Here is a 22,547-nt window from a genome sequence, read left to right as displayed (position 1 = left end):
TGAACGCATAATAATCTGGCCACTCAGTATATATATTAGAGGACCGGTGCATAAATTCGTGCATGGGTGGGGTCCGGCCAGCCTGGCCAGGGGGAGGAGACATGGACGGTTGGCCGGCCTGCCTGCTGGTCGAACTCCTGGTCAAGGGGACAATTTGCATATTAGCCTTTTATTATATAGGATATACACTAAGTGGCCAGATTATTATGCGTTCAGAGATCATAATAATCTGGCTACTCAGTGTATAAACTAAGCTGAAGCATTTTGTCAGTTACACACTTATAGGTCTGTAATTACAGAAATAAGTCTCCAAAATAAATAATATCACAATTGGAATAGCTACATAGCACCTTAGAGTATGGAAAGTGCATCTACATTAATATTTCAGTGTATCTTCAGAACAACCAGGAAGGAAGGGATGGGATTAGCTCCATACACAAATGATGGACTTGCCTAAGATCCCCTGGGTTTGTAAAGCCAGAATTCAGATCCAAAATTCCTGACCTGGTCTCCAATTCAGGTCTCTTCCCACTGGATCAGATCAACCTAGCCAGAAACACCAAGATGCAACTCATTTGCTGGCAAGTTTGCCCCAAGTTTAGTTCCACGCACTATGAGAGCAGAAACCTGGGTCTGATTCCTGGTATCAGTGATGAAGGATTTTGTTCTATCTAGTTAACTTGAAAGCATGGTTTAAATGCCACAAAGTGACCAGCGGGTAGAGGGAAACTACTACATAGATATAGGTAGAGCATGTAAACTTTTCACGTTAGGATCCAGGAAGTCCTCATTTTGAGAGAAGGTGAAAGATGGAAAAGGAGAGGGGAAAGAGCAACCTCTAGTATTAAAACTGCTGTGCCATTTGAAGCCAAAGGCAAAAAACAAATGCTGATGTTTAAGCAGAAGTGTAAGTACACAAGTGTTCCATGGGATGCCTGACTGCTCGGGCACACACTGTCCAGTTACCGCCATGTGAACTCAAGGCTATCGACACAAATCTGGGGAGGCTGAGTCAAAGAGATGGGGGTATAATTTTGGCCTTCATGCTTACCTTAAGGAAATGTGATTGAACGGTACGTTATCCAGCCTACAGAGAGCTGCTTAACGTAACCAATCAGAATTTATTAACGGAGGTTCTGGTCAACGAGCCGCTGAAAAAATACACTTAGTATCTTCACACTGAAACAAGTGATTACATTTGTCGTTCAAATTAAATGCTACTTCGTCAAAACATTTAAAGTAGAATTCTCCTGGAATGCAGTAATCCCACTTCTGGGTATAGATTAAAAAAAATTGAAAGCAGGGTCTCAAAAGAGATATTTGTATATCCGCACATAGCAACATTATTCAAAATACCCAAAGGTGGAAGCAATGTCCATTTACAGACGACTGAATAAATAAATTGTGGTCCATACATACAATGGAATATTATCATGCTTTAAAAAGGAAGGAAATTCTGACATATGCTACAACATGGATGAACCTTGAGAACATTATGGTTAGTGAAATAAGGCAGTCATAAAACAAATACTGTATGATTCCACTTATATGAGATACCTAGAGGAGTCAAACTCACAGAAACACAAAGAATTGTGGGAGTCAGGGGCTGGGAAAAGGGGGAAAGGAGTTATTTTTGAATGAGTATAGAGTTTCAGTTTTGCATCATGAAACAAGTTCTGGAGATTGATTTCAAAACAGTGTGAATATGCTTTGTACACTTAAAAATTGTTAAGATGGTAAATTTTATGTTATATGTATTTTACCACAATTAAAATAATTTTTAAAATAAAAAGCTAAATATCACATAGAATACTAATCCAACCATAAACTAGAATCAATCCAAGTCATCTAGACTGACATCAGACTCAGAGAAAAATCCTCTTATGACTTTTGTTATCTTTTTTTATATTTTATTAGAACCTACCAGTAAAATACAAGAACATGTCAACAAATACATTAATATTTTCAGAAGGCTCCCTAGTAACAAGAATCACTAATAAATATGAACCTTACAGTCTGGTGAAGAGTTTGATAAATCTAAATGTTGAAAAATAATTTGTGAAGGTACATTACCAGTCACCTATTTGACTTCTTTTTATGATGTCATGTAAGTTCTGAAGCATGCGTCAAGGAAAAAAACTGACAAAGACAAAAATTCTCCACAAAAATTCATATACTCTTTCGGTTCTTTTTTTTTTTTTTTTAATTTTTCAAATCCCACAAAGGGGGCAAGAAAGGTTAAGATTAAGTCTCCCATCCATCTGCAAGACCATTACCTTTCGAATAAAGTTGACATGGCATTCTCCCTTCTGCACACTGGGAGGGCAGTCTGGGGGCACCTCGTAGCCAATGTGAGCCCTGCTCTGCTGGGCCGCATACAGCACTGGTGACTGGAAACGCAGCTCAAGGGAGTTTAGGGCTTTGACCACATGGGTAACATCAAAATTCTGAATTAAAAGGAAAGAACAAATGTGGAAGCAGCCTCGTGGGTAACATTTTAGATACAGAAATATATAAGATGGAAGAAGAGATGCATATAACAACTGAAATCTTTAGAGTGAGCCTTTTTTAAAATATATTTTTATTGATTTTTTACAGAGAGGAAGGGAGAGGGATAGAAAGTTAGAAACTTCAATGAGAGAGAAACATTGATCAGTTGCCTCCTGCACACCCCCTACTGGGGATGTGCCCGCAACCAAGGTATATCCCCTTGACCGGAATCGAACCTGGGACCCTTCAGTCCACAGGCCAACGCTCTATCCACTGAGCCAAACCGGTTAGGGCTAGAGTGAGCCTTTTTGAAGGAGAAAGCACTTTTCCAAAATAGTATATCTAAGTGGCCGACTTTTAGCTATAACTGAGTACATTCTCCTGCCCGAATGTGGATTTCTAGGTTTCTTCTTCTGTTTTTACTGACAGATGATAGTCCTAGTGAACAGGGCACGTAGAAAATATATTTAGCTCTGTAATGTCTGCTCTGGCTATTTGCATATGGCCTTGAACTGTCAAGGATTTCCTAGACGCTTCATGACAACCTGACTCTTTGCTATAAATAGCATGCATTTCTAAGTCATAACTTATTTTTGTTTTAGAAAGACTACCCTTGAAAGGGAAGAGAGATCAAAATATGATCTCATAGTGCCATTATTCCAGAAAGGAAAGAACATTTTCTTTTAAAATGGTGTGTCAATTGTCACTTCCCATGAAACTCTGGATCACCGAGTAATGGAGAAGGGAACAGCTTTTTTGAATACTTCCCATGTGTCAAGCACTGTGCCAATCATTTTCTATGGTGAGCTTACTAAGTCCTCACAATAACTCCATAGGGTTTGCAGTGTTTTCATCATTCTACAAATGTGTCAACTGAGAAATAAAGTAACTTATGCAGTGAGTCAAAAAGCTTGTACCAGCCTGCATGGGCAAATATACACTTACCTTTCTCTACTCACAATAACGATGAACAAACACATATAAGTGGGGGTTTTTTGCCTAATGTTATTTTGTACTTACATATTTTCTGAACATGTTGTTTGTTTTCCCAATAAGAACATTATTGAGCAGGACCTTTGAAACTGTATCAACGCCCTCAAAAATCAAAATTACTTTTTGCCATTGGCTGAAAAAAAAAGAAAAGGTTGTTAAAACAGGATGTATAAAACATTAACTTAGATAAGTCCTTTTTTATTAGTTAAGAACTAATGGAATTATTTCACAGAAAATATACATCCTTAATAATCAGTTTCCACTGAAATTTTCAGAAGTATTCGTTTAATACATTTTTATATTGAGTGATGCTTATCTTCCTTCATAATATTCCAATCACCATAAAACCATGAGAACAACTTCCAATTTCCAAATTCACTAACTTTTTTTCTAGAAAGCTTTACAAAGTTCTTTTAAAAACCAAATTAAATAATAGACACAAAACGTTTTCACAAACTATTAAATTCACTGACACTATCTAAGAGAACACATTAACCAACTAACGGGTATCTATGAGTGAATATCATGTGATCAGCATTCTGCTAAGCCTCACAGGAAACTCAAGCAGTCTCTAAATTTAAGAAGACTGCGATCTGGTTGGCATTCAAGCCTAAAAACAAAGAGAAAACTTTGTGTCTTCTACTTTGTAGTATAGTCTTGTTGGACAGACTATGGTCCTTTTAGAGTTTATGTTATAAGGAAAGACTTTAAGAAGGAAACAAGAACTTAAAGAAGAATAGAATAAATAAACTGTGGTATATCCACACAATAAAATCTAATTGGACAATTAAAAGAAACAAAGTACAGCAGGTCCTTGAATAATGTTGTTTTGTTCTATGTCATTTCATTATGACATTGGGGGGGGGGGGAGGGATGGGGAGGGGAATCAATTCCGTCTGAGGCCACCCTCTGTGCAGTGTGCATGTCCTCCCCACGGCTGTGTGGGTTTCCTCCGGGGACTCTGGTTTCCTCCCACCTCCCAAAGGTGAACGGGTGTGTCTAGACTGTCCCAATGTGAGTGCCCTGCGATGGAAGGGCGTCCCAGCCAGGGTGGGTCCCGCTTGCGCCCTGAGCTGCCTCGAGAGGGACCCTGAACTAAAATTAGTGGGTTGGAAAAATCATGATCTTATTTGTGCTTATTTATCTTTGTTAAAGGTATGTAGCGCTCCTATTTATCTCAATTTTATGAGGGAAGGTGGGGGGGGGGAGAGGTAAGAGATCAACCAAAGAACTTGTATGCATGCATATGACCATAACCCATGGACACAGATAGTAGGGGGGTGAGGGCATGTGCTGGAAGGTGGGGGCGGCCAGGGAGTGGTCAGTGGGGGAAAAAGGAGACTTATGTAATACTTTCAACAATAAAGAATTTAAATTTTTTTAAAAAGGGAATGACTGGCCCGGCCAGTGTAGCTCAGTGAGCACCCACCTATGAACCAGGAGGTCACAGTTTGATTCCTGATGAGGGCACATGCCTGAATTGTGGGCTCGATCCTGGAGCGGGGAGGAGGGGCGGGGGACGGTGGGGAGGGAGAGCAGGGCAGGGCATGAGGCAGCCAATCAATGATTCTCTCTCATTATTGACGTTTTTCTATCTCTCTCCCTCTCCCTTCCTCTTTGAAATCAATTAAAAATATATAAATAAATAAATACTTTTTTAAAAAATGAAGTGACATATTATTAAGCAAGAACATCATGGTAAAAATCAGTATTTTGGGAAATGAGTCTAATGTTTCTACATACAAAAGACTGGAAAATAAAAAGAGCAAGCAAAAAAATTTAGTTAGGCAGTTTTGGCCTAATTCCAGGCACACACTAATAAAGGTATAGGCAAAGGTAAAAACTTGAAAATGAGGGATAAGGGGCTGAATTAAGAGAAATGCTAGGGGAAAACTGACAGGACTCAGAAACAGACTGAATATAGGGGGATGAAGAAAAGATATGATGAGACAAAAATACCTTAGGCATTGAAGATTGGGAAAATGGGGTTCCATTAAGAGAAACAATGAGGCTGTTAGAATATAAAGTAAACTTTAAGTGGGAAAGTCATTTGGTTAACTTTTGGATATGTGAGTTGACTGTGAAAGAAGACCCTTAATGGAGGTATTTTAAGCATTATCCTATACTTGAGGCCCGGTGCACGAATTCATGCACGAGTGGAGTCCCTCTGGGTGGCCTGCAGGGATCAGGCCAAAATCCACAGTCCAACACTGCCTGCAGCTCCTACCTGCTGCTCCCACTCATCCCGGCCCCACTATGCCTGCCGTGAGCTCGGGTCCAATCAGTCCCAATCAGGAGAGGCTCACACTGCCACAGCAGAACTCACCAGCCATGAGCCCTGCGTCTGGCACCCTCCCAAGGGAAGTGGCCTGCGGGATCGGGCTGAAACCGGCTCTCCAACATGCCCCAAGGGTCCCGGATTGTGAGAGGGCACAGGCCAGGCTGAGGGACCCCACCGGTGCACAATTGGGCCAGGGAGGGACCACAGGAGGGCTCCAGGGCGTGTCTGGCCCATCTCGCTCAGTCCCGATTGGCTGGACCCCAGCAGCAAGCTAATCTACCAGTCAGAGCATCTGCCCCCTGGTGGTCAGTGCACGTCATAGTGACTGGTCAACCAGTTGACTGTCTGCCCCCTGGTGGTCAATGCATGTCATAGCAAACGGTTGAGCAGCCTTAGCATATCATTAGCATATTACACTTTGGTTGTTCTGCCATTCAGTCTATTTACATATTACCCTTTTATTATATAGGATAATAAAATCCTAATATGCAAATCAACCCAACAGCGGAACAACTGGTCACTATGACATGCATTGACCACCACGGGGCAGACGCTCAACGCAGGAGCTGCCTCTTCGTAGTCAGTGCGCTCCCACAGGGGGAGCACCGCTCAGCCAGAAGCCGGGCTCATGGCTGGTGAGCGCGGGAGCCTCTCCCACCTCTGCTGCAGGCGGGTGGTAAGGAGCGAGGGGTCCCGGACTGCAAGAGGGCACAGGCCGGACTGAGGGACCCACCCCTCCCCCGCCCCGAGTGCACCAATTTCGTGCATCGGGCCTCTAGTCTGGAAATAAGAGCCTGGACCACAGTAACTCTAATATTGAGCACCATTTTCTGACTTTATTTCTCTTTTAAAAGACAAGTAAATAGCCAGAAAAGACCTATAAAAGGAACTGAAGAATTTTTTTTATTTAGCAATAATAGTGATAGATGTAATTGGGTTACATTCTGCTTCATAGAACATTACTAAAAACATTATAGAACATGCTTTTCCTCATGGCCTCACAATATAATATGACACCAATGCAATAGTCTCAATGGCTGTTAATACCACGCTCAATAAATGCTGTATCTCTGATCCTACTTGACAATATTATAAATATATATGTTCTATTGATTACTGTGAGCAGGGAGGGGAAATCCAGGTAAGAGAATTGACCAGGTCTAGGTGACTTCATTATAACCACAGAAAACAATGTTTAAGACAATTACTTTTTCTTTTTCATTTTTTTTGGTTAACCCTCACCTGAGGATATTTTTCCATTGATTTTTAGGGAGAGTAGAAGAGAGAGGGAAAGACAGAGAGAAACATCCAGGTGAGAGAAACCCATTGATTGGTTGCCTCCTGCAGGAGCCCCAACCAGGGCCCGGGCTGGGGAGGAGCCTGCAATCAAGGTATGTCCCCTTGACTGGAATTGAACCCAGGACCCTTTGGTCCGCAGGCTGACCCTCTATCCACTGAGCCAAACCAGCTGGGGTAATTAGGACATAATATTATGACTCACAATCCGTGGCACCATCCTCATATATAAATCAAAATATAATCATATATTCACTTTTATAGTACAAGACTTTGGTTGAACAACTCTCCGATATGCAACCTGAAAAACAAGAGATTAGTCTGACCAAAGTGGGGTGGTTGAATGTCGACTATGAACCAGGAGGTCTCGGTTCGATTCCTGGCAGGGCACATGCCTGGGTTTCAGGCTTACATTGCAGGCTTTGTCCCTAGTAGGAGGTGTGCAGGAGGCAGCTGATCAATGATATTTCTATCTCTCTCTCCCTCTCCCTTCCTCTCTGAAATCAATAAAAATATATTTTTAAAAAACAAAAGATTATTGCAGAGACAGGGAAAGAAAAAAAGCTTAAATAATAAAGAAAAAATACATAAATAATGATTAGATATAGATATAGATATAGATATAGATATACACTGAGTGGCCAGATTATTATGATCTCTGAATGAATAATAATCTGGCCACTCAGTGTATATCCCATATAATAAAAGGCTATATGCAAACTGTTCCCTCGACCAGGAGTTCTACCAGCAGGCAGGCCGGCCAACCACCTATGTCCCCTCTCCCTGGCCAGGCTGGCCGGACCCCACCCATGCACGAATTCATGCACTGGGCCTCTAATATATATATATATATATATATATATATACACTGAGTGGCCAGGTTATTATGCGTTCAGAGATCATAATAATCTGGCCACTCAGTGTATGGATATAGATATACACACATACATACCTAATGTCAAAGGGGATCTGAAATTCCTTGCTATAGGTCCAGTTATCCAAGGAGATCCATCTGTAGTTAAGGTCATTAAATCCATAGTAAGGATCCTGTTGATAAGAATTATGGTAGATGATTAAATATGCAAAAATAAATTAATTAAACATGAAATAATTAACAATAGCTACTTATCAGCTAATGCTCCATCCATTTCAGAAACAAAGTGAACATGGCATTTACATACTAAAAGTACTAAAATGTGTGTGTGTGTTTTAAAGTTCAACAAAATATCTGAAATGAAAGAGCTCTGAAATATAAATGATATAGTTTATCAAACAACATGTGCAGAGATTAAGATTGGCTTCCCTTGTTAAAACCAAACTCAGAACCTCCAAGGTATTAGCATTAAATGAAAGGCAGACCTTCTGATGTGCAGCCATCATGTTTCTCGCTTTGCTTATTGCTGCTGCTATCTCAGCTGGCCTCCCAGGCAGATGTTTCTCCTCCACTGCCCGAATGTCTGCAAAACTCCCACTCCTTGGATTCACTTAGCATTTCCAAAGTTGTTTTTCCACTCAGCTTTACTAAGTGAGCACAAGAAGGGTCTCTATAGAGAATACACAGGAAGCACAGATACCATAAAACTTCAGGTTTCCTGGATTATCCCAGACCAGGTCAGCCACCCACAGGCCAAATGCAGCTCACTACCTGTTTCTGTGTGGCCAGCAAAGTAAAAATGGACATGTGTCGACAAAATAAAATCTTAGTGGAGAACAGCCATGCCCATTCCTTTACCAAGTACATGTGGCAGCTCTCATGCTACAATGGCATGGCCCAGGAAGCCTAATCCTTTGCCCTCACTGAAAATGGCTGCCAACCTCTGCCCAGGTGACCAGGCGACCAGTCTGCTGGGTGTTCACGATGCTGTTCCAACGGAGGGTCCAACCCCAAGTCCTCTCTTTCAATATCTTTAGGTCTTCTTCTCCTACTCATTCTCCACCCTTTACCTCCCAGGTGAGGGCTCCCGGACAGGAGGCAGAATGGAAAGTGGTTAGCAGAGCTTTTCGGTGCATCTTCTATGTACATCCCCACAGCTGCACAGAGGAAAACAGTGTGGACCGGAGGGCTTCTCCCCTGACTGGGGCAGGCCCAGGGGGATTTCCTCAGGGACTGCAAGATAGAGACGGAAAAGCCGACTTTGTCAGGTTCCACAGAGGTAAGGGCTGGATGACCAAGTTAGGTCGGCAAAGGCCAGCTGGGCACTCGCCCAGAGCCCAAACCTGTAAGAGACACCTCGTCACTGGGTGTGTATCGAGGTGGAAAGAAAGGTACCTGCCAGAAAGTGCTCCTGACTAGAAGATATTCTATATATAAAGAGGTAATATGCAAATTAGCCGGGACACGGTAACAGTCACAACCCATCAGGAGGAGGCTGCGCGCTCAGGTGAAACCCGGAGCAGAGTCGTAGACAGAGATAGGGGGCTGCCGGAGCGGACACAGGCAGGGGGGCCTGGGGCTGCCCCAGCCGCAGTGCACCAGCAGTCCCACCTCTGTGTGTGAGCTGCAGAGGAAACACCTTTTCTGACTGCTCATTGGCTAAGCTCCCGGTATGCCACTCGCAGTGTTCTTGGTAACTTGGGTAATAATAATCCAATAAGGTGATCTAGGCAGGGGTCCTCAAACTTTTTAAACAGGGGGCCAGTTCACTGTCCCTCAGACCATTGGAGGGCCAGACTATAGTTTAAAAAAAACTATGAACAAATTCCTATGCACACTGCACATATCTTATTTTGAAGTAAAAAAACAAAACGGCAAAAACACCCATATGTGTCCCGCGGGCCGTAGTTTGAGGACACCTGATCTAGGGTTTTTCCACTTCACTCCTGGAGGAAAAAACAAAGGTCCACTGCTGGAGGGGCTAAGGAATATCATATCCTGCCCTAGCCGGTTTGAGGACTGCAGGGTCCGGGTTCGATTCTGATCAAGGGCATGTACCTAGGTTACAGGCTCCTCCCTGGCTGGGGCCCAGGTCAGGGCTCATGCAGGAGGCAACAAATCAAAGTGTCCCTCTCACATTGATGTTTCTTTCTGTCTTTCCCTCTCTCTTCCACACTCTCTAAAAATCAATGGAAACATATCCTCAGGTGAGGATAAAAATAAAAAAGAAAGAAATGCATATCTTATGAAAGAGACATCTTGAAAATGCCTAAAGAAAGTTGTCATTTTTTCGTGGTAAAGGGACTGGAGTCCATGTTGATGAAAACACCACAGCGGCCGGCAGTGGCAGCAGCAGCGGAGTGATGGGGGTGGCGCCTTCCCCCAATCAGCTGGTCGCCTCCTGCAGAGGACATCCCCTGAGGGCTCCCAGACTGTGAGAGGGGAAAGGCTGAGCTGAGGGACGCCCCTCCAGTGCACGAATTTCATGCACCAGGCCCTAGTATTTTGATAAGCTACTAGGGGAGGGAGTGGTTGAAGAGATTAACTAACAACCAGGAATCACCAAACTGATATTTTTTTAATTTTTTAAAAATATGTTTTTATTTATTTCAGGGAGAGGACAGGAAAGAGAGAGATAGAAACCTCAATGATGAGAGAGAATGATTGATCACTGCCTTCCGCACACACCCTACTGGGGATCGAGCCCAAAACCACGGCATGTGCCCTGACCAGGAATCAAACAAAAACCTCCTGGTTCATGAATCAATGCTCAACCACTGAGCCACACTGGCCAGGCCAAACTGACGTTTAAGGTCTGGTTTTGTTCTGCTAAATGAGGTGTATCAGAGCCAGCCAACTTGTTTCCTTTTCTGCTTTTCCCCACACACAGGACTTAGCCTCTCCAATGAATGAATAAACATGGCATAAACACTTAAGGACACAGGTTTGAAGAGGCACCTAGTTATTAGCCTACCCATGTGTCTCCACCCAGCCCTATTTATAACTCTACACTATGGACTCGGCCCAATACAGCTAAAAATATCATGAGGAGGAAGGTGTGAAGGCTAAGCAGTTATAACATGTCCACCTGCTAAGCCCTAGGGCTGCTTTCAGGGCACGAGTCACCTTCCTGTCTCCCAGATCCTTGAAGGAAGCTGCATGTTGAGTTTGAGGAGGCCATCTTCTCAAATATATTTTTTCTAGACAGAATTTAGAGGTTAAAATTTTTGTCTTATTTAAAAGAAGCTGATCTGAAAAGGCTACATACTGTTTGAGTCCTACTACGTGTCATTCTAAAAAAGACAAAACTATAAAGACAGTGAAAGGATCAGTGGTTGCCAGGGATTAAAGGGAAGAAATGGATGAACAGACAGAGCAGAGCAGGGAGTGAAATTACTCTGAATGGTGCTGTAGTGGTGGATACATATCATTATACATCTGCCAGAACCCAGAATGTACAACACCAAGGGTGAATGCTAATGTAAACTACAGCCTTTGAGTGATAATGATGCAGAGTCACTGTAGGTTCATTGATAGTAATAAAAGGTACCAACCCTGATGGGGCTGTTGGTAATGGGAAGGCTGTGCATGTGTGGGAGTAATGGGAACTGTCTTTATTTTCCATTCAGTGTTGCTGTGAACCTAAAATTGCTCCAAAAAAAACTGAAGTCTTTAAAAAAAATTCTCTTACTAAGAGAAAATACCTTATTGTCCTTAAAGTAAAAGTGGCAGAGGCTTAGATTACATTTATATAATAACTATTCCGAATGCTAAGTGAAAGCAACCAACTTAATTTGGTTCCAGATTGCTCTGACCTCCTGTGCTCATATTAAAATTCTGAGTCCCATTTAAAGCAAACAGTGGCTCAATGCTACATCTGATGACCAAGGACCCATGTAAGTCACTGAATTGTTAAGCAAACCCATGAACCCTAAAAACAATAACAGTATCATTTGTTGACCATTTACTGTCACCCTCCAAGACAGGCACTCACACACTCTTATTTCCAAAACAAACATGGGTAATATGCCATTTCATAGAGGACTACACTAACTCTCCAGAAGGTGGAGTGACTTTCCTGAGGTCCCACGACTAAGCAAAAGTACAACTAGGAACGAAACCAATTCAGTCTAACACCAAGGTCTGCATTCTTCCAACCATACGACTGTACCTCACGCCGCACAAACTTGCCCTGTACACCAGGTGATCATGCAACAACAGAGGCTGAGAGTTACTGCCTGGGACCCTGTGGGGCAGGTATTACCATCACTCCTTTATTAGGACTCCAAGGCTCCAAGTCAAATGACTATTAAAGTGGTGGATTACTGGTGCAGACCCAGCATATCTGGCTCCAGGCCTCATGCCTCATCATTACCTGACACTGCCATCGATGTCACAAATGCTGTCAACAATTCCAATGTCAGGGCCACCTATCAAGTGGGAACCAGGAGATAAACAGGCCATGTGGGGCCTGAGCCAGTTATTTATAATTGGTATTTACCACACTTACTAAAAATCAACAAACTCTGTGTCACCCAACCATGCAAATGACAGTGTAAGTCTCGTTTTCTCTAGACACTTCTGAACTACCTCTATCTATATCTGCATATAGACACATAGACTCCTTGGCCAGGAATATCTCTTCTACTCCCCAATTCTGCTTCAGTCCAATGCCTGGTTCTATCCCAGACATAATTACTTCAATGGAGAAAAGAAGAGTTTATGCCCTGGCTGGTTTTGCTCAATGGATGGAGCATCAGCCTGCGGACTGAGGGGTCCCGGGTTCGATTCCGGCCAAGGGCACATGCCTGGGTTGCGGGCTCGATCCCCAGTGAGGGGTGTGCAGGAGGCAGCTGATCAATGATTCTCTCTCATCATTGATGTTTCTATCTCTCTCTCTCCCTCTCCCTTCCTCTCTAAAATCAATAAAATGTATTTTTTTAAAAAAGAAAAGAAAAGAAGAGTTTATAATCATTTCATGTACATATTGTGTTCTTGGACACATGCAAAAAATAAATAAACCTAGTTTAAAAAAACACTTATTCAAAAACAAGAAAATTAAACAATATATTAATTAAGATTCACCAGTATTTGGTAAAACCTTAATTTGTAAAAAGCAAGAGAATGATAATTCAGGATATTGGCGGTGGGACTGGGAGGCGCAAGGTCACTGCAATGGTACTGGGAACGTGCAGGCTCATAAACTGAATAGCAGGCACATGGGTATTCGTTTAAATTAGACTTTAAAATTCATAAACAGCCCTAACTGGTTTGGCTCAGTGGATAGAGCATCGGCCTGCGGACTGAAGGGTCCCAGGTTCGATCCCGGTCAAGGGCATGTACCTTGGTTGTGGGCACAACCCCAGTGGGGGTGTGCAGGAGGCAGCTGATCAATGTTTCTCTTTCATTGTTGTTTCTAACTCTCTATCCCTCTCCCTTCCTCTCTGTAAAAAAAAAAATAAAAAAAAAAATAAAATAAAAATCAATAAAATATATTTAAAAAATAAAATAAAATAAAATTCATAAACACACATGCATATAACTTTCCATGTGCTGAGTACTATATAAAAAAAAAAAGAAAATGTTCATGGGAAGCTAAGCTACTTTCAACTACACAGGGGTATTATGTTGCTCAGTTTCTCTATTGTCAAATATGAGCTTCAGCTACAATTCTTACTTCAGAGGATGCACATAGGTAAAAGAGATCTCAAGCTCATGAGTCATCAAAACATTTTAGTGAGCCCTAGCTGGTTTGGCTCAGTGGATAGAGCGTCAGCCTGAGGACCCAAAAGTTCCAGGTTCGATTCCGGTCAAGGGCACATGCCTGGGTTGCGGGCTCGGTCCAACATGCAGGAGACAGCCAATCAATGATTTCCAATCATCATTGATGTTTCTACCTCTCTTCCTCTCCCTTCCTCTCTGAAATCAATAAAAATATATATTTTTAAAAAAACTTTTTAGTGAGTTTAATATTTTTTTCTAAAATGCTTAAACTACTAAATAGTGCTTACCAAATAACATACCTCTAGGTGAAAAGGGGTTACAATGTAAAGAAATTTCTTATTTTATGACCAATGAGGATTTAAAGAGGGAATTTAAAAGAGGAAACAAGGCAGTTTTCTTAGCCCACTCCTAAGGGCCAGACTCATGAAAGTTTAGGATATGCCCTAACCGGTTTGGCTCAGTGGATAGAGCATCGTCCTGCGGACTCAAGGGTCCCAGGTTCGATTCCGGTCAAGGGCATGGACCTTGGTTGCGGGCACATACCCAGTAGGGAGTGTGCAGGAGGCAGCTGATCAATGTTTCTCTCTCATCGATGTTTCAAACTCTATCCCTCTCCCTTCCTCTCTGTAAAAAATCAATAAAATATATATTTTTTAAAAAAGTTTAGGATAGATGCCTGGAGAGAGGTTCATGACTGCTATGAAAGATCAGAGGACAAGATCCAATCACACTTGCTCTCAGAGCGAAGACAGGCAGATCCACAGCCATAGTTGCTGTCTCTAGATCCACAGCCATAGTTGCTGTCTCTGAGATGGGGGTGGGTTGGTAAGAACTCAGTGGGGAGCCCTGGCCAAGTGGCTCAGTTGGTAGGAGCACCTCAGGTACACCACAGGGTATGGTTTGGTTCTTGGTCAGGGCACATGCCTGGAATGCCAGTTTGATCCCAGGTTGGGGCTCATTCAGGAGGCAACCAATCGATATTTCTCTCTCACATCGATGTTTCTCTCTCTCCCTTCCTCTCTCTAAAATCAACAAATATATAATTGGATGAGGATTAAAAAAACACAAAACCAAACAAAACAAGGGAGGTGGGGCATAGTGGATGGGGGAACAAACAAAATTAGTCATGAATTTTTGAAGCCAGGTAATGGGTAAATGGGAGTTCATTTGTTTTCATATTTGTTTGAAATTCACTAAAATAAAATGTTTTAAAAGTATATTCACATGGCAATTGCCTCTTGAATACTCAAAAGATACCAAAATATACATTTATTCACTCAGATGCACATACTTTATTGGAATGTACTGATGAGTGATAACCTGCACATTAGGGCTTCCAAGGACAGACTCCTGGCTCCTTGGACAGAGTGATTCAAACTAACTTGTTAAACACATGTGTAGCTACTGAGCTATAACCTTATAGTTTATATTTTATAAATTTACACATCTAAAAATATTCTTCTCTGACCATCTGTCCCAATTACATGTGAAGAATTAAGGTACTGATAAAATTTAGAGAAAAGTACTAAGCATCTGGTGCCTACCATTTTTAGTATATGTGTATCTATACTAATAAAAGGGTAATATGCTAATTAGACCAGGAGACCTTCCAGCCGTCCTTCCGGACAAAGCCATGGTGGTGGGGCTGAGGCAGAGGCGGTTAGGGGCAATCAGGCCAGAAGGGGAGGTTAGTTGGAGGTGATCAGGCCGGCGGTCGGGGGGCAGTTGGAGGCGAGCAGGCCGGCAGGGGGGGCCAGTTGGGGGCGATCAGGCTGGCAGGGGGGGCAGTTGGGAGTGAGCAGGCCAGCAGTGGGGGGGCAGTTGAGGGCGATCAGGCCAGCGAGGGGGGGGCAGTTGGGGGCGAGCAGACTGGCAGGCAGAGTGGTTAGGAGCGATCAGGCAGGCAGGCACGTGAGTGGTTAGGAGCCAGTGGTCCCGGATTGTGAGAGGGATATCCAACTGTGGGATCGGGCCTAAATCGGCAGTCAGACATCCCCTGAGGGGGTCCCAGATTGGATAGAGTGCAGGCTGGGCTGAGGGACACACCCCACCCCCACCGTGCACGAATTTCGTGCACCGGGCCACTAGTATTTATATATTTATAATATATTTTCTTCTATATTTAAGATTTTAAGAATACATCTTTATACCAAAATCTATGCAGTTACTAAAAATTATTCTAGATCTATATTTATAAATACGTAGATACAGAAAGATGTTCACCATATATTTTGAATGACGAAGTTACTTACAAAACCATCTTAAAGATTTATTTCATCTTTATATTATTGGATTTCTTTGTATATACTTAGAAAGTCTGGAAAGATATACATAAAAAAATTTACAGTGATTACCTCTGCTTTATAGTATGCTTTTTTATTGGCCTTCTCCCTTCCTTATATTTTATATTTTTCTGCATCAGTTTTTTGTACAATAAGCATTAAACATTTATAATTATTTTTAAAGAATTTACAGAGAGAGAATAAGAAAATAATATCAGTATATGTGAATTTCATGCATGATAAAAGTAATCTATATACATAAAAGGCTAATATGCAAAGTGTCCCTCTGACCATCCAACCAGTCGCTATGACACGTACTGACCATGAGGGGACAGTCGCTCAATGCAGAAACTGCCGTGATGCACACTGGCCATTTACAAAGAAACGGTACCATGAACCTGGCGCCGATAAAGCAACACTCAGCTTCCCCCAAGTGGGACACAGGCCCCGTCACCACCCCAGAGCGACAGCCCACCAAATCACAGCCAATGCTGCCAAGACCCCATGACGCAAAATGCAGCCACAGCCCAGTCCAGCCTGGAAACGGTGGCTGTGGGCACCAGGTAATGACATCACGTAGCAACGCCCAGCTTCCTCTCCCTAGCGACTAGCCTCCTTGGAGTTTCTTCAGCCCAGGAACACAACTTTCTTTGTAGTCAGGTGCAAACATTTTACAGTTTAACCAAATGTCTGTGAAGCATTTTCATGTGCCTTATCTCATTTGATCCTCACAGAAGTCCTGAAGAAGGTAGATAGGAGACTCCTATTTTCTTTTCAATAGCCGGAAAATGGAGATTTAGAAAGTTTAGACCTTGACCCGACTGAAAGAAGTAAGAAATGGTGGAACTTGAAAATGACTTCAGGTTTTCTCACTGTACAGAATATAGTCACACACTGCTGCAGTTAAATATTTTATCCTTTGTTCTCCCTGCGTGATCTACAATAATAATCTGCTTCATGTTGATATTTACGGCTGTGTTCCTGACAATTACCTGAAAGAGAAGTTGGGGTGCTTCACTGGGCTGGAAAAAGTTTAGCTAAATCAGAAAGCAGGTCTAATTAAGCAAGTTTATTCTCTATCTATAAAAAGCTAAGTTGACTCGCACATGTGCAATACATATAAAGCTCTCACTGGTGCAAATCACACACATGTGTTTCAGTCTGTCATTGTCAATCGTGAATTTGGTTGACACTTCTATTATAGAGAAAGGGCAAATAGCAATATTGAAATATTTCTTCTAATTAATTTCCTTTCAATGTGCCCAAATCCACGCACCAGGCCCACTAGTGTTTTATACCAGTAGACAAAAGAAACATTATTCAAATCATAGAGTAAAAAAACTGACTGACCATTTGAAAAAATTCAAATGGATTAAAATTTTGAATATAGCCCTAGCCAGTTTGGATCAGTGGACAGAGCATCAGTCTGCAGAATGAAGGGTTTGGGTTTGATTCAGGTCAAGGGCACATACCAGGTGTGGGCTCAATCCCCAGTACGGGGCGTGCAGGAGGTAGTCAATCAATGATTCCCTCTCTTCACTGAAGTTTCTATCTCTCTCTCTCCCGTCCTCTCTAAAATCAATAAGAATATATAAAATTAAACCTTTTTTAAATATAAGAAAGGAACTATAAAGCTATTAAAAGGATAAAATATATGTAAATATTTATTTAATTGGAAGAGAGGGGATTACTTTCAAAGCATAATCCCAAAGACAGAAACAATCATAAAAGAAAAAAACTTTGTAAGATTTCAATATGTAGAACTTTAAACATATGACAAAATAATCATTAACAAATGGGAAAGTTTTTTAAAATTAAATAACAAGAGGTCTAACATATCTGTTTTGAAGATGAATAGCCAATAGAAAAATAGATTAAAACACATAAATCACCAATAAACATATTAAAAATATAAAATATGTTTAACCCCACTAGAAAGTACATTGTTTTGTTTTGATTTTTTTAAAATAATATCCAAATCTGCACCTAAAATAGGCATTCTGATAAAATGATGATGAGAGTATAAAGCTAGTACAGGTTTTAAGAAAACAAACTTGGAAGTTCATATTAAAAGACTAAAAAAGTGCATACCCTTTGAATCAGCAATTCCACTTCTAAAAATTTGTCTAAGAAAATAAATGATAGCAAATGTACACAATGGAATAAAAAAAAAGAGCCATGAAACATGGTTTGTAGGAATACCTTTACTGCACATAAAACTGTCACAAAATATTTAGTATAAAGAGATTGTTAAACTGTATATATAAATACTTATGATAAATCTGTATACACCGAAAACTTCCAAATGGATATAGTGTATTTTTAAATTTTAATAGTAGTAGTTATCTCTGAAAGTCAGGTTTCCAAGTTCTCTTCTTCTTACTTTTCCATATTTTCTAATTTTGGCACACTGAAACTCTTCTTAAAAAAAAAAAAAAAAAAAAGGCCTAAACCGGTTTGGCTCAGTGGATGGAGCGTCGGCCTGCGGACTGCGGGGTCCCAGGTTCGATTCTGGTCAAGGGCATGTACCTTGGTTGTGGGCACATCCCCAGTAGGGGGTGTGCAAGAGGCAGCTGATCGATGTTTCTCTCTCATCGATGTTTCTGGCTCTCTGTCCCTCTCTCTTCCTCTCTGTAAAAAATCAATAAAATATATTTAAAAAAAAAAAAAAAGGCTTTCCAAACTTATACCACCAAGGAATTGCACGGAAAAGCTGAGAACATTCCTAAAAGAGTCCCCTTATCTATGCACTTACCATAAGGTTATAAATTAGGTTTTCTGCCTCACTACAATGTGGCCTCCCACAAAATAGAGAATGAATCTCACTTGGTTTTTAATGCCACTTTTAGTGTATGGCATAATAGTAGGATGAATGAATAAATGATTGATTACCTTTAGGAGAGAGCTAAGACACCTAAGGTTTAGATTCTGTATAGGAAACACACAATCACTTATGACCACCCAAGGCTGGCCACAGAGCCTCTCAGTAAATACCAATTCCATTTAACCAACTACTCAGACTGGCAAATCCTTAACTTTTCCTGGACTCCTCTTTCTCTCACGCCTCACATTCAATCTATCAACTAATCCAGCTGAACAAATCTTGTGTGTTCCATGTTCAAAATGTGTTCTCACAGTCACTTCCCTGCTACCACCCTGGTCCAAGCCGGGAACTACCTCTTGTCCAGACATCTGTAAGAGTCCCCTACCTGGCCTCCATGCTTCCACTCGGATGCACTGTAGTCTTCACACAACAGTCAAAAATACCTTCTAAAAGGCAAATCTAATCATGCAAGTCCAAGCTCAAAACACCCAATAGCTTCCCATCACCTATAGATTAAAACCCCAAGTGTTTCCCATGGCTTACAAACCCGGCATGCTCTGCCCCCGGCCTCCTTTGAACTCATCCTCCCACCCTCTTGGCTCACAGGGCTCCTGCCACACTGGCCTGTTTACTGTTCCTGGAACTTTCAAGCAGGCTCCCTCCCCTATGCCTGTCTTTTTCTTCCCTCTTTGCTGGGAATGCACTTCTTAAAGCTGACCTCATCAAAAAGACCTCTGCTTTAAAGAGTCGCTTTATCAAATGCCTATCTTGAACCACTTTTTAAAAACAGCAATCCTTCCCAATCGACCTTCACTTTCTCTTCCTTTAGCCTGCTTTATTTTTCTTCAGGGTACCACCTGTCATTATATTATCTATTAATCTGTTTTATTGTCTCTCTTCCACTAGAGATTTTCTATTGGGCAAAGACTGTTTTTTTTTCTTCAACATTCGATATCAAGCACTTGGAACAGTGCCTGCCACCTTGAAGGTATTGAATAAATACTTATGAGACAATTAGGTGAATGAATATGTGAATGAATGACTTCGGCAAGATGTGCTTCAAGTTCTCATGTAAACACAGTATTTGGGCCAGTGTCTGCTCTAAATTCTAGAATATTTCCTGAGGTCAACACCGAAAAGGAATGTAATAAAGCAGATGTTATAACATCACAGTATTTAATAATGACACTGATGTTGAGGATTACTGTCAACTGGCCTGGAGTTCTCCAAGCCCCAGAAAGCTTCCCCGTCTCTCATCCCACTACCATTTAAGACCCACATCCACCTTATTGAAACAAAGTTTTCCTAAGAATTTATGAACAGATTTAATAGGCACTGTAAGTTATGCCCATGAGGAAACCTCAGTTATTTCATATTATGAATAACCTCATTCTCACTGACTAGTTACTGAACACTGTTTCCTGATATGTGCCTCTGTAACACGGATCTGATTTGCTAAAGTCACTAATGACTTCCCGTTGGCTTCATCCGACCAGTGAAATGCGGCAAGGAGAGGCCCTGCAATGCACACAGGTGTTCTCAAGGCATGTGTAAGTGAAGCCTCGGGGTGCCAAAGTCAGCCGTGGTCTATGCCACAGATTGAGTAACTGACAATAAATTATTTACTTAAAAAATAAACTGCGCCCTGACTGGTTTGGCTCAGTGGATAGAGCGTCGGCCTGCGGACTGAAAGGTCCCAGGTTCGATTCCGGTCAAGGGCATGTACCTTGGCTGTGGGCACATCCCCAGTAGGGGGCGTGCAGGAGGCAGCTGATCTAAGTTTCTCTCTCATCGATGTTTCTAACTATCCTTTTCCCTTCCTCTCTGTAAAAACTAAAAAACTAAAAAATCAAAATATATTTTTTAAAAAATTAAAAAAACTGGACTGTAGTCAGTGTCAAATACACTTCCTTTCTGACAAACATTCTTGAAAAAGAGCTAATGCAGAAAATAACTTGTCATTTAAGTAAAATGTGAATGATACTCCTGACTGTGAACCACAGTGCTTCAAAAATACATGGTTTTTCGAAACACCAGGGTAAGAGCAGAATAGTACAGAACCCAAGCTATGGAGTCAGGCCCTCCTGGGTTAGAATTCCATTTCTGCCACTGTGTTGCCGTGTGATCTTGGATATGTTCTCTTAACTGCTCCCGGCTAATGCAAAGACACATTCCATAGAGTTCTTATAAGGAATGAGACCATGCATGCAAACTACTTAGCAAGTACACCTTGCCCCGCCAGCCTGATTCAGTGGTTGAGCACAGACCTATGAACCAGAAGGTCAGGGTTGGATTCCCAGTCAGGGCACATGCCTACCTTGCTGGCTCGTTCCCCAGTGTGGGCGTGCAGGAGGCAGCTGATCAATGCTTCTCTCACCATTGATGTTTCTAGCTCTCTCTCTCTCCCTCTCCCTTCTTCTCTGAAGTCAATAAATATAAATATATATATTTTTAAGTACATCTTGTCCCAGCCAAAGATAATCATAGAATGGGAAAATGACCTGCAGCAGGTGGAACCATGAAAACAGTGGAAGGTGAAAGTCTGCAAACATTTGCACACACGGGCAATCAACCAGGAAAATGTCCTCCACGAGTTTATAAATTAGAGCATCTATTAAACACACGCACATCGCATGCCTTGAGAAGAAAGAGCACCTTCCTTCATATCCCAATCAGCTTTAAAAGTTATGCAGCCTCCACACCTGCACTGACAATCCTAACCGGACACTCGCAGGTCTGTCTCCTCAACCCATGTGCTGCAAAATCCCAAAATCTGACTCCCTGAGGCCTAACCGCGAAAATGAAAGCCTGAGACATTACTCAATATAGTTAGCATTTACTTAGCAAAACACAACAGTCCCCCGCAGTACCCAGGTAGCTGAAACACTAATCCCCCGCCTTAGGCTTTATCGGTGACAACCCGTCCTTTCTATCCGCGCTTCAGTGGAGAACTGAGACAGTAAGTACACCACCAGCAGCAAGACCTTTTGCCCTAAGGAAACTTCCGCTCTCCAGTTCCTGGGGTCCGGGCGCGGGTCCGTCTCCCCCCAGCCCGGACCCCAGCGGTGCTCTTCTTCAACAGCACAGAAACGGCCTTGGCGGCGCCCCCCAAGACCACAAGCTGCACAGGGGACGTCAGTGCCCAACAGAGGAGAGTCGCCCGGGGCAGGGGGCTCCCAGGCAGGTCCTGCGCCTCTGGCCGCGAAGGGAACGCGGGCGCAGGCTCGCGGGGGCGGCCCCACGCGGTACCTGGGTGAGGTTGCGCTGGAACAAGGCGGTGTGCACGCAGCCGGGCACCTCCCCGGGCAGCTCCAGGGAGCCGTTCCCGTTGCGGATCCTCCAGCTTCCCCGCAAGCTGAGGCTGTGCGCGGCGGCCGTGGGGTCCGCACCGCACAGCGCGAGCAGCAGGAGCAGGAAGGGGCGCATGCTGGGACCCGGAGGACGGTGTCGGCGCCCGCGCTGCGGGAGGCCACGGAAGCCACAGCGAGCTCTCCGGGAGCCGAGGCGCCAGCCCTTCCAGCCGCGGCCCCGCCCCCGCCCCCGGCTCCCGGCCCCCGGCCCCGCCCGCGGGTCAGCTGAGCTGCCGGGACGCGCGGGGCGGGCGCGGGAGAGGAAGCGGCAGCCCCTGGGCGCAGCTCGGGCTCCTCGCGCTGCACTCTGCGCCCTCCTCGGCGCTCACTCCTGCTGCTCGGGTGTCAGAACGGGAGACGGAACCGTGCACGGTAATCGGTGCCCTCAGCCCCTGGCAGCGGAGTGGCGCCCCGTCCAGGGGAGCGCTGGGAC

General features: G+C 43.0%; 1 protein-coding gene across 2 annotated transcripts in view; it reads right to left on the bottom strand.

The window, feature by feature from the left end:
- The window catches only part of MANBA (mannosidase beta), a 106,139-nt gene extending 83,847 nt beyond the window's left edge, over window positions 1-22,292 (bottom strand). Inside the window, exons 1-4 of one of the 2 annotated variants that reach the window (XM_079784965.1) lie at window positions 22,014-22,292; window positions 8,013-8,107; window positions 3,511-3,616; window positions 2,277-2,447 (exon numbers count right to left, since the gene is read on the bottom strand). In XM_079784965.1, coding sequence (XP_079641091.1) covers window positions 2,277-2,447; window positions 3,511-3,616; window positions 8,013-8,107; window positions 22,014-22,190 — 549 coding nt within the window. In that variant the 5' untranslated portion in view covers window positions 22,191-22,292. Of the gene's footprint in view, window positions 1-2,276; window positions 2,448-3,510; window positions 3,617-8,012; window positions 8,108-8,419; window positions 8,881-22,013 lie in introns of those variants that run through there. The other variant, XM_079784966.1, reaches the window with a different exon arrangement.
- Window positions 22,293-22,547: the final 255 nt, after the last annotated feature.

This window comes from Cnephaeus nilssonii (assembly GCF_951640355.1).
Source record: "Cnephaeus nilssonii genome assembly, chromosome: 1".
NCBI lineage: Eukaryota > Metazoa > Chordata > Mammalia > Chiroptera > Vespertilionidae > Cnephaeus > Cnephaeus nilssonii.
Note: the sequence above shows the minus strand (reverse complement) of the source record. Positions and strands in the feature narration are given on the sequence as shown.